This window comes from Triplophysa dalaica, chromosome 2 (genome assembly GCF_015846415.1).
Source record: "Triplophysa dalaica isolate WHDGS20190420 chromosome 2, ASM1584641v1, whole genome shotgun sequence".
NCBI classification, from domain to species: domain Eukaryota; kingdom Metazoa; phylum Chordata; class Actinopteri; order Cypriniformes; family Nemacheilidae; genus Triplophysa; species Triplophysa dalaica.
This window is the reverse complement of record NC_079543.1, coordinates 14,702,185-14,715,218: the sequence shown is the minus strand read 5'-3', so window position 1 is coordinate 14,715,218 and position 13,034 is coordinate 14,702,185. Positions and strand designations below refer to the sequence as shown.

At 43.6% G+C, this 13,034-nt stretch overlaps 1 protein-coding gene across 2 annotated transcripts in view; it reads left to right on the top strand.

Moving 5' to 3' along the window:
- Nucleotides 1–13,034, top strand: part of itga6b (integrin, alpha 6b) — a 118,162-nt gene that overhangs the window by 43,563 nt on the left and 61,565 nt on the right. For both annotated transcript variants that reach the window (XM_056763722.1, XM_056763730.1), the window contains exons 4-7: nt 1,255–1,516; nt 1,809–1,940; nt 3,683–3,896; nt 4,136–4,329. In XM_056763722.1, coding sequence (XP_056619700.1) covers nt 1,255–1,516; nt 1,809–1,940; nt 3,683–3,896; nt 4,136–4,329 — 802 coding nt within the window. The remainder of the gene's footprint in view (nt 1–1,254; nt 1,517–1,808; nt 1,941–3,682; nt 3,897–4,135; nt 4,330–13,034) is intronic.

Below are 13,034 nucleotides of genomic sequence, written 5' to 3'. Positions count from 1 at the left end.
ACTTTATTTTATTTCATTACTAAAATGACTTTACATTTTGTTTGTTACAAATACTTGCGCTATTTGTGCACATACTTGCAAATTCAAATGTATAAATGCACGACAATAGGTTAAAACCAGCGCACTCTTACAACGGAGACCTGCAAATTGATCAAGTGTGCCACTCAGTCGACATTCCTGACCCAGCATCCCGAGGAGAGCTTAATACATTTTTTTTAAAACAGTAATATCTCACGAAAATTGATGACAGATGTCAGAAGTGACAATGAAAGACAGAGTGTAATTGTTTCTGTTTACGTGTATTTACATGAATTGTAAACCGCTTGCACTACGTACATCGCACTTTATTTTATTATATAACATTACATTACGTATAACATTATATTATATAACAAATGACATTACATTTTGTTTGTTGACATAGTTGCACTACATACTTGCAAATTCAAATGTATAAATGCGCAATACGAGGTGCAAACCTCTTGCAGTGGAGACTTGTGAATTTATCAAGTGTGCCACTCAGTTGGCTTGCTTTATACAGCACCGTTCAAAGATAATAAAAAAGCAATATCTCACGAACACTTGGTGATGCTGTCTTGAAACTTCCAGGTACGTTTGGGACTATAAATTGGTGACACATGTCAAATTTGGTGGCGATATATCACACGGTTTAAAACATATTGCGGTTTATGACACATTTCAAAGTGGCAGACGAGTCGATCGTTCAAACATGACATTATCATACTCACCGATCCGGCACATTTGAGGAATCCGTAGACACCAAGATAATGATTTTCTGACAAACATTTCAAAAGTTAGAGGCAAAATATACATGTTTCAAATCTTGCGACCCATAGGTGGCGCTGTTCCCCATTTTGGCAAGGACCCCCATTCCGAGGTGTAGGTGACACGTACAAAGTGTCGTATCGATTAATCGAACAGTGACCGGATTACAGCCTCCAATACATTTTTGGGTTAAATTTGAAACGTTTTTGGAGTCGTAACTTTTGAGCAACAGCATGGGGGAAGAAGAAGAAGAATAATAATAGTTTTTACAAGAACAAAAGTGGCTATACCCATTCGGGGCTTGGCCCCTAATAATACCAACAGAAGCAGTAGTTGCCATGGCCCCTAAGGGGCTTGGCCCCTCTTCTACGAGAGTCAAAAATTATAATGATCCCATATCAATTTATACCGCTTCAAATTGATTTTGTTTCCTAGAACTACATTTAACACTGAGTTATTGGTCTTTAGGTCTGTGCACATCGCTACCAGCGACGCTTTTATGTGGGTTCACAACAAGAACTGCGTGACATCACAGGGCGTTGCTATGTCTTAAGTCAAGACTTGAAAATTAACGAAGGCTCAGATGAAGATGGAGGTGACTGGATGTTCTGTAATGGTAGGACCAGAGGACACGAGCGTTTTGGTGTGTGTCAGCAGGGTCTGTCTGCCACATTCACGAAGGACTACCACTATCTGGTGTTTGGGGCACCAGGAGCTTACAACTGGAAAGGTATTGCTGGAGTATAGATCTCGTTTTTGCTATGTATAGGAGTGTAACTTTTACAAGCTCTATAAAAAAAAGAATACAAAATTATTAAGTGAAAATCCAGCCTAAAACTAGATGGCATATTTATTTGTGGCTGGCCACAAAAAAGGCTACAGTCAACAATTGGTTAAATTCATCTGACTTATTCTGTTTAACCCACTCCTTTTTTGCTTTTCACTAAATCATTTTTTCATTCTTCATATCATCCAACCCTTCACACAAATCTTTTCCCATCACTTACTTGGATGTATGTCAGGAGTGGTACGGGTGGAGCAGAAAAACAGCTCTCTGTGGGAAAATGGAATATATGACGATGGGCCCTATGAGGTTGGAGACGAAAGCCGACTTGACCCAGACCTGGTGCCTGTTCCTGCCAGCAGCTATTTAGGTGAGTCCCTCACCTTCACATTCGATTCTTCATCCATGTCATCCAAAATCCTGTAACCTCAGGACTTCATGTGACTTAATGTCACAAGTCCTTCTGAAGACCTCTTGTTGGCTGATGGGGGAGATATGGGATTTCCAGTGTTTTTGTTGGATGCAGAGAAATAGTGGCATGCAAGGGAAATATATTTGATGTGTATTAATAGTTCTTTGTTTTGGGTAGTGCAAATACTTGCATCTCAAGTAACCACCATCATCAGTTGGTGTGTCAGTCGCCCTCCCTTCAGAGTACCAAGAATACCGTTTGTTTTTTAGCTGCCATTAGCTGTTTTATGGCATTGAGGGGGAAGTTTCTAAATGAACACTTTAAAAATTTATTTTTTGACCTGTCTGTCATATGGTCACTGTGCTGTTATCATTAATCTACATTTTATCCTTGTGTACAGTGTAGCTCTGTTACCAGTCACTTCATTTATCTGTTTAGGTTAATTTACATGGGTCAACTGTTTAAACATTATAGTGGGGCCCACCCAAATCAATCATTTCAGAATGACTTATAATGCATCGTTTATGACTTTCATCATTAAATATATTTAGCATTTGGCTGACGCTTTTATGCAAAGCAACTTACATTGCATTATTGAGGAATCCGTAGACACAGAGATCACGATTTTCTAACAAACATTTCAAAAGCTAGAGGCAAAAATATAACTTTCAAATCTCGCAACCCATAGGTGGCGCTGTTCCTCATTTTGGCAAGGACTCCCATTCCGAGGTGTAGTTGACACGTACCAAGTGTCGTATCGATTAATCGAGCAGTGACCGGATTACAGCCTCCGATACATTTTTGGGTCAACTTTGAAAAGTTTGCAGAGTCGTAACTTTTTAGCAACAGCAAAAATCTCGATTCCGAAGCATTACATCTATGCAACTCAGTCCAAAGATCGTCTCAGCCGCAATACTGTACTTGTAAAGAACATGTAATGTGAAGAAAAAACTTTTATACCTTCAATATTGACTAAGTCCATGCCAAAGTTTGAAATCATAGTGATAATTCATGATTATTATGAAATTTCAATTTTCATTTCTCATAATTCGATTTTGAGACTTAAAGGGGACATTTGGCACGAATACGTGTTTTTTCTGTGTCTTTGGTGTGTTATAAGTTGCCCATGCATGAATTAGACACACAGAATTGCTAAATTGAAGTGTCAGAAAAAAGATGCATTCATCTGAAAGCGAATGCTCAGACTTGCCTTATATGCCTTGTGTAACCATACCCCCACAAATCTACGTCAGTTCGTGGTATGATTTGACTAAGACCTCCCAAATGTGCACACAAGTAATGTGTGCGTTCCTGTCAGTACAATATCTTTGGAACCTGATATTCTAATATGGTAAGAGGAGTTTCATTTCCGTGACATGCATGCAGTAGTCGACCAATCCCTACGCACTGGTTAACTGGCCAATCATAGCACACCTTGCTCTTCAGAGCAATGAGCCTTGTAAAAAATCACCGCATTTCAGAGAGGCAGGGCAAAGAAAAGATACAAACATTCACGGTATGAGAAAAATACCTTAAACCGTGTATACACATTGCATTACATCTTACACAAACAAAAATTTCGTTTTAGCCATGTCATATGACCCCTTAAAGCCTGGTTTTTACTGACTGGGCAATCAATTGACATATTACTTTGGTTAGCAAATTAGTTGGCACCCTCTGATTAGTTGTGTCTGTTATAGGTTTCTCCTTGGACTCTGGAAAAATGCTGACTAAAAAAGGTCAGTTGACTATTGTAGCTGGAGCTCCAAGAGCAAATCACAGTGGATCTGTTGTGCTACTAAGAAAGGAAGCAGATAAGTCATCAATGTTGTCAGCTGAGTACATCCTTGAGGGAGAGGGTCTTGCCTCTTCATTTGGTTATGACCTTACAGTACTTGACATCAATGCAGATGGGTAAGATACACTTTTCAGCAGGAACATTAAAAAGCTTTATAATAATTGCAACATTTATAAAGCTATATATTGTTTGTTTTATTAAGCATGTTTTATACTCATGTACATGTTCTCACAGTGTTATAATATACATGCATGAGTGACAAATGCTGGCCAGGTATCAAATATTGCATGCACTAGTCAGTATATTGTTGTATTGCTTATACATTTATAATTATTCTGCTCTTATTATTTAACAGGTGGCAAGATATTGTAGTCGGAGCACCTCAGTACTTCATTAAAGATGGAGATATTGGCGGGGCTGTCTATGTATACATTAATAAGGAAGGGGCTTGGGACAAAATAACACCTAAAAGATATGATGGCGCCGCCTATTCCATGTTTGGTTTGGCCGTGGAAAACATGGGCGATGTGAATCTCGATGGTTATCATGGTAAGAAATAGATGTGAAACGTTTCAGTGCAGTAGAAACAGAAATGTGCACAAGTGAATACGACAGTGTCAAAAAGTGTATAACCACTGCTGAAAATAGTTTCTCTTAGAGTTTCTTTTCAGCTGCAAATAACTTAAGCCCTTTTGATTGGCGAAGCAACGACACATACACAAGAAGTACAATATACCATCCCCAAAGGGTATTATATCGAGGAGAAGTGTGACTGTCAAGGTATCTGTAAAGTTGCCCTGATACGGGCTTGAGTAACGTCTAGGGGGGGGGGGGTTGCGTTTTCCTTCCTCTTCCCAAGGCGTTGTAAGTCTGTCTGCTGCGGTCCGGTTACTTCCGGGTTCCAATACTTCCGGGTCTGAGGGAGACGTTGCTCACCTTTCCTCTGTTTGGGTAGCGGCTTTTGTAGCCACCGAGAATTAGCTTCAGGTGGTAACGACCGGCAGCTATGCCACTCTGATTGTCTCCGTAGCGATGCTGATTGCGCCAGTGGTGACTCGTCACACTCCCCCCCCCAAAGTGTCGGCCTAGTCCTGTGGGGAGACGGAGATAGATGTTGGGGGGGGGTTGTGTTGCCTGACCGAGATGTCGATCCTGGCCACATCCTCCAGGACTGCCCACTTTATGGCCAGGGCCTCCCTTTCCACTGTGGTGTACCGTGTCTCCGCTGGGGTGAGCTTCCGACTGATGTAAACCACGGGGTGTTCCGCTCCATCCTTTATTTGGGACAGTACTGCTCCCAATCCTGTGTCGGATGCGTCTGTCTGGAGGATTAAAGGGCAGCCGAAGTCCGGGATGTATCAGATTGGGGAGGATGCCAGGGCCTCCTTCAGGGTCTGAAAGGCCTGTTCTGTTTCCGGGGTCCATTTCTCCTTAGGAGAGCTGGCCAGATCCTACACCCGGCTGTAACTCACTAGGTTGGGTAGGGCAGTCATACCACCTCTGCTGGGCGCGCTGGGCCTCGACAAGATGTTCTTTGACCATAGGCATCACTTTGTCAATTCGGGACTGCATTTGTTGGATGTGTTCTATTACACTGCGATGAGGTGCAGGCTGCTGTTCCCAGGCGTCTCTGGCGACATCCAATAATCCGCGGGGTTGACGGCCAAAAAGGAGTTCGAAAGGTGTTAACCCTGTAGATGCCTGGGGCACTTCCCAAATTCCAAAAAGCACATATGGTAGCAGAAGGTCCCAGTGGTGCCCATCCTCTCCCACCACTCGTCGAAGCATCCTCTTGAGGGTCTGATTGAAGCGTTCGACCAATCCGTCCGTCTGGGGATGATATATCGACGTTCTCAGTTGTTTCACCTTTAAATGGTGGAAGAGGTCCGCCATCAGCCGGGACATGAATGGAGTTCCCTGGTCAGTCAGGACTTCCATGGGTATACCCATGCGGCTGAAGAGAGTTCCTTGGCTATTGCCTTGGCCTTCCGTAGGGGCAGGGCTTCTGGGTACAGAGTAGCGTAATCCACGATAATCAAGATGTACTCGTGTCCCCGGGCAGACTTTGGCAGTGGTCCTACCAGGTCCATCCCTATGCGCTCGAAGGGCACCTCATTTACCAGGAGTGGGATAAGCGGGCTGGGGGGAGAACGCTGGGGGGATTTCTGTTGGCAGGTAGGACAGTCTTGACAGAACCTCTTGACTTCCGCTTCGAGACCTGGCCAGAGGAACCTGTCCCTGATTCGTTGTGCGGTGTTTGCGGCCGCCAGATGTCCTGCCATGGGGTGGGTATGTGTCAACTCCAGAACCATCTCGATCTTGGACTTGGGTACGACTAGTAGCGGCTTTTCCTCCCCCCATCTCAAGGCAGGACAGTAAAGCAGACCCTGCTTGATCACGAAGTGTGGGAGGGGGTGCGGACCAGGCTGGCGGTCCTTCGCGTCCACGACTCTGACCTGGTTCCAGCAGTTCCGCAACCGTTCGTCCTCCCGTTGCTCCCGTCCGAACGAGCCACTTCCCATTACCTGCTGAAAGATGTCAGCAAACACATTAGGGTTGGTGCACTCACCCTCTGGCTCACTCTCTGTAGCCATCGTGACTGGACGCGGCTTCCGTTGACTTTGGAGTCTGTATCTCCGAGGTCGATCCCCACGGCTGGCTGTCTGCACGGTGTTCGCCAACAGCTGGTCGTACCCGGGCCAATCCTGTCCCAGCAACATCTGCACCGCGAGGTCATCCACAATCCCAACCTCCAGCGTCCACGATCCCGGACCTGCGGCCACGGTCACCCGTCGAGCGGGCACGTTGCGGGTATCTCTGTGGACACAGGTGATCGGGATGGAGGACTTACCTCCATGGCATTGCCGAACCACCCCGGGCTGAACCAGTGTGACAGAGCTGCCGGAGTCAAAGGTCGCGGTCACTAGACGACCGTCCACTCTCACGGTTTGCCTGCTAGCATTAGAAGGCACAGCCTGGTGTAGCACACAGCGGCCAGCCAAGCGGGGTCCAGAGGTTCCCGGTTCTGTAGGCATGTGCTGGTCCGGGAGAGTTGCTGCTCCGGGTCTGAGTACCGGCCTCGAGGTGCCCTCCGCAGCTCGCCACCCTGGGTTTACCCTTCGGGGGACCCCCTCTCTCCCGCGTCCCGGGCTGCTGATACTTCCGCCAGCCCCACTGCATCTACGTCTTCCAGGATGGAGGTTGGACCCCGCATGCTGACCGCCGTCCGAAACCATTGAGGAAGGGACCGTAGTAATCGATCCACCACCACACGCTCAGCCACCTGGAGTGCGGAGGGTTTACCGGACAAACCTATCCGTGCGAGAATCTCCTGTTTGAGGACGTCATAATTCTCGCTGGCTGGGGGTTGTAGAGTGAAGTAGGCTCCGTGGGCTTCACCAGTCAGAAAAGGAGCCAGGATCCTTGCCCACTCGGCTTTGTCCCACATCTCCCTCGAAGCGATGACCTCGAATGTGTGGAGGTAGGCTTCAATATCATCCTGGGCAGTGAGCTTTGTCAGTACATGGGTCGCGGTGGTTCTTGCCTCTGGCAGGGGAGCCCGGGACGCTGCGGTCTCTCTCAATAGTCCCAGCATCTGGTCGGTGCTTTCTTGTCTCTGGGCCAACTGCTCAGGGAAACGCTGTTGCCGCACCACAACTTCAGCCAGCCGGAAAACAATCTCTTCCATGATAGCCCACGAGAGAGAGAGAGAGAGAGAAAGCAGATATAAGAGGATAGTTTATTGACTTGGTATATGTCGTAGCTTCTTCACAATGCCCGCATTCTCGACCAGTTGTGACAGTCGAAGCAATGACACGTACACAAGAAGTACAATATACCTGGGGCCCGTTTCAGAAAGCAGGGTAAGTGCAAACTCCGAGTAAGTCAACCCCAGAAAACGGAATACTCAGGGTTTTTGGTTTCAGAACGCGAGGAATGTCAAACCCGCGACCGCGGAGTAAGTCAAGCCCATTTCAGAAATCGAGGTATCTTATACTCCGGGTGAGTAACCAGAGTAACCTACTCCGTGAACCTAACCTGGTCGGGAGCAGGTTTTATTCCGCAAACGCAGGGTTTGTTACAATCTCCGCCCCCTTTTCGAAGCGCGAGCGGGTTGAAATGACATACGTCATATGTTTATTGATTAGAGTTCCTAATCGCGCTCTATTTAGTCACACAGAACTTAAAATAGCATGTTCGTTTATTCATGAACCCATAGATGAGGAAGCTGCATTAATTCGCACAGAATTATATTTATGTCGGGAGAGAATTCTGAGGCCCCGTTTGGACGTTTTATCTTAACTTTTAAGGCCAGTTTAAGAAGTATATTTAACATTTCCCAATCAGTCATCCTACTAGCAAGACTATTTTATTTCTTTAAACTTTCCTGAATGAATGATGTTATTGTATTTCTACCACGGCGTTTTAGTGCCACGTTAAAAATAACATAAATTCAAGATTACGAGAATAAAGTCAAAATGTTACGAGAATAAACTCGTCGTAATACGTATTTTATTTTCGTGAAAGTTGTAGTTTAAGAGTTTAAATTATGTTTAAGTACGTCATCTGAATCAGTGAGTTAATTCGTAGTTCATGTCAGATTTTGACATTTCGACTTTATTCTCGTAACATTTCGACTTTATTCTCGTAACATTTCGACTTTATTCTCGTAACATTTCGACTTTATTCTCGTAACATTTCGACTTTATTCTCGAAATCTTTTTTTTTACGACACCGTCGTATATTTCATATTCAGCTGCTGCCAAGATCTTTTTATTGCAGAAGGATTTCACCTACATGAGAGCAAGAGAGTTAAATATAATTTACATTTTCACAGTTTCAACAAAATAAATATAAAAGTGATTGACATATAAACTTGCGCATTAACACGTGAAGCACTTTTCTCCCACGCCAACTCTCTTTCTTTTGCTGCTGCGGCTGTGTTGCACTTTTTTCTAAATATCTGCTCATATTCACTATACGCTTGTAACAGTTCCTTCAATTTGATTGGCGAGAAATGAACAGAGCGCTTTTTGTCACGTGCCGTTGCCATGGTGAATCGTGCTATCTTCACTCAATTGATGATGGCTTTTCATCGCCATGCTGCACGCGCGTAACCTAGAGTGAACTTACTCAGGGTTGATTAAACTAACTCAAATCAGCTGTTCTGAAACTGAAAACTCAGAGTAACGATTCTCTGAGTAAATCAACTCAGGGTTCAGATTTTAACTCAGTGTTGGTTGAACTTCCTTATTGAAACGGGCCCCTGCCCCGAAGAGTATTTAATTGAGGAGTAGTGAGACTGTCAAGGTATCTGTAAAGATGCCCCGATACGTGCTTGAATAACGTCTCGGGGGGGGGGGGGGGGGGGTGCGTTTATCTTCCTCTTCCCGAGGCACTGTAAGTCTATCTGCTGCGGTCCAGTTACTTCCGTGTTCCAATATGCGCGGTGCTGCTGGTTGTTAAGCGTCGGATCCTGTAAAGACAGATAAGATACTGCAGTCATTAGCATCCAGGTCTGAGGGAGACGTTTCTCACCTTCTTCTGTTTGGGTAGTGGCTTTTGAGGCCACCCAGAATTAGCTTCAGGTGGTAACGACCGGCAGCTGTGCCGCTCTGATTGTCTTTGTCTCCGTGGCGATGCTGATTGCGCCAGGGGTGACTCGTCACTTTAGGTTAGAGTCAATTAACAAATACAACAGAAACTAAAAAGGGCAGTTGTTCAAAACAGGGAAGCCACCAAGGTAGAATTCATATATCCAGAAATGCAAGTCCAAAAATGGGCAAAAGATCAAAACCAGAGGTGGGTAGAGCAGCCAAAATTTTTACTCAAGTAAACGTACAAGTAACTAGAGAAATAGTTTGTCTCTCAATTTGTTAGTACTGAAGTAGCTAGTGACTTAGATAAAATGAATCTCAACGCCAATATTTTAAGCACTATTTTGCAAATATACACACAGAAGAGAATGATTTCTGTAAATTCCATCTAGTCCCAATGTCAATGTAGTCTACACAACTTAATAGTATAGGCCAGTAGTTCCCAACCTGGGGTCTACGCCAGAGTTCACATGATGGGCGCGGGAGCTGACATACATTGAGGTGTAATAAAGTTGCATAAAATGTTACACTAATCATTTTATATAAAAATATTTTGTAGGTTTAAAAAAATAATGTGCTTACAATGTAGTCAAAAAGTTATATCTTATATAAAATAACTATTCTCGTCCCGCCTTGCTCGTTACAAATGTAAATGCGGTAATTCTTTGTCAGAAATTATGAAAAAATTTAGATGCTCTGACAAAACTTAAATTTAGATTTTATTGAAGGACAAGTCTTGGCCAGAATGTGTGTTCTGTGGTAGAAAAAAATTGGTAAACAACAGCATGAAAACAAACAAAATGAAATGACACCTTCTAAAAATAAGCAGTTATTGACAGTAGCCTGAACATTTGATTTATTATTCAAGTAAAAATGTCATTAAAATCTTTTAAATTTCAAATTTTTAACCATTTAATTTATTATTAAATTATTTCATTTAATTGATTTTTACTATCTATATATGTGTGCATGAGTAGCAATTGAGGGTTGTGAGGTTATGAGGGTTGGGGGGGGGGGCTCTGAACCTGCAGAGTTCTGCATTTACAACACATTTAACTACACTCAGAGCATTTCCTAAAATGATCTAGAACATCTGCAGTGCTCTTTTATATGAAATACAAACTGATTTTAGACCAAACTGATGTTTTCTCATGTTGCGTCCCCCAAGTCAATTAAACTTGAATTCTCTATCGTTATAAATTTATTTTATTTTTATTTATGTTTACCTAAACTAATTGTGTAATTAGAAGAGAATTCATAAGGAAAAAATGTGTTTTAAGTTTGTTTGGCCTCACAGTCGTTTGGCCCATGGCCTGCTCTCCCCGTTCATCCTACCTGCGCATTGCGCAAGACGTTCATGTCAGGTAACATTATGCGGCTCAGTTCATCAGTGGTTGTTGAACTCCATTAAGAAGGCTATTTTATTCACATTAAATTAAGTGATTCTCTTTAATGTAGTTGATGCCGATTCATTAAAAAATTAGTTGTTCCATCTTGCTGATTACCGATGTATTTTTCCATGAATCTGCTATGTTAGCAATTAAAACGTTACTTGGCTAGTAAACGTTAGCTAGTTAACGTTAGCTTGTTACATAGAACGTCACGCACTGCAACTACGACGCCGAAGCAGTTTCCCATGAATTGTTTTATTTTTGGCGACCTGGCATGATGTGAACATTAACGGGCACAATTAGAAACCGATCCTGCCATTCAGGTCCTGTGTCACACACAGCCGTGAACATACCGGTTACAATTTTGTGATGTTGGTGTGACCGGTGTAGTCTGCGTTGTGTTTTTCTCATATGGGGTAGTAACTACTCGGACATTAGATATCGTTTTGACCCTTCATTTAATCACTGATGGAAAATAATAAACAGTCTAACAGTGTGTCTTGCCCTTTTGTCCCTCTCTCCCATGCACAGCCAGTGTGAAAGGGCAGAGGAGGTGAACAGACAAAATAGCAGAAAACAAATATGACAAGTGATAATTGTAACATACCTGATGGAAAATAATAAACAGTCTTGCAATTTTGTCCCTCTGTTAACAGAAAAGATGTGTAACATTTAACCCACGTGTTCCATGTACATTGGTTAAACAAACAATAGATAAAACTAAATGAAAGTATACAAAACCATGATAAAATATACACGTAAGACAAACACTGAAACAGAATGAATAAAATAATAACTTTTAACCAAATATTACACCAATTGATCTGAGATCAACAGGAATCTTTCAGTACCACCATTCCCCATCGGGTGATAAGGTGTAGTTCTGGACTTGTCAATGCCAGCTAATTCGAGAAGCTCAGCAATCAGTTCACTCTCAAATGAAGCTCCCTGGTCTGAATGGATGCGTTGGGGAAATCGCAGTTTGATCCATACATGGAAATGCAAGAGCAAGCTTTGTGAAGTGATCCGTTATAACTAGAACATCCACAGATCTGTTGTGTCGATCCTAAGCAGACCAGAAGTCGATGCACACGAGTTCCAGCGGGCCTGTTGTCTTTATACTCTCGAGGGCGGCTCTAGCTGCAGGCTCAGGAGTTTTACTGAAGACACACTTGGGACATTTCTTCACATAATCTCACACATCACGCTCCATATCGAGCCAGAAAAATCTCTGACGGCCCAAATACAAAGTGCGTGGCTGTCCTTGATGACCAGCTAGGTCATGAATGCCAGAAAGTGCTCGATATTTCACAGACGCAGGTAAGACAAATTGAAATCTCTTGTGCTTTGTGAGCGGGTCTTTAATAACTCTGAATAGCACTGAAAGTGTATCCCATTGCGTCAAAATTCGTAACACGTACAGATTCTCATTGGCACGTTCACGTCTTGATGGTCTGCGCTCTCTGCCGACATAATGACAATCTCTGGAAATGACAGGATCTTTGCGCTGATGGTCACGCAAGTCGGTCAGGGAAAGGAAATGAAACACTTCTTTGTCACCACAGATGAAAGAGTTAAAATGCTCTGCGACTGATGGGGCTCTACATGCAGTTCCAGTTTCCCATTCATCACAAGAAGACAGTACTGATGATACATCATCGTCAGACAATGAAACATTAAGGCAGACGTCAAGGGAGTCCGATCTTAATGACTGCGGTTGACAGGTAAGTCTGAACACTTTTTGCACATTTCCAACGTCAACACCTTGTACTTCTCCCAACAGTGTAGAATAGGGCACTGATAGAAGTCGCTGACCCACAGGCTTGACAAACGGATCTCTACTGAGCACATCAGCGACTACATTGAGTACGGTGCAAGTTTCGACACCCAGCGCTGCTCGCAAGCATCCAGCTTTGGCTTGGTCAGAATATATGTAAGCGGACTGTTATCCGTCCACACAGTAAACTCATGTCCTTTAAGCCAGTGACTGAATTTGTCACACACTGCCCATTTTAAAGACAGGAACTCTAATCTATGTGCGGGATACTTTTTTTGGTTGTGGTTCAAAGCTTTGCTAGCAAAGGCTATAGGTCTAGCCTTGTCTCCACTGTCAGATATCTGAGATAGAACAGCACCTAGGCCATCTAAGGATGCGTCAGTAGTGAGCAAGAAAGGGCGTTCGAAATCTGGATGTGCTAAAACCACACTGTCTACAAGAGTTCTTTTAAGCTCTTCAAAGGCTACATCACAGTCTGGGGTCCAGTCC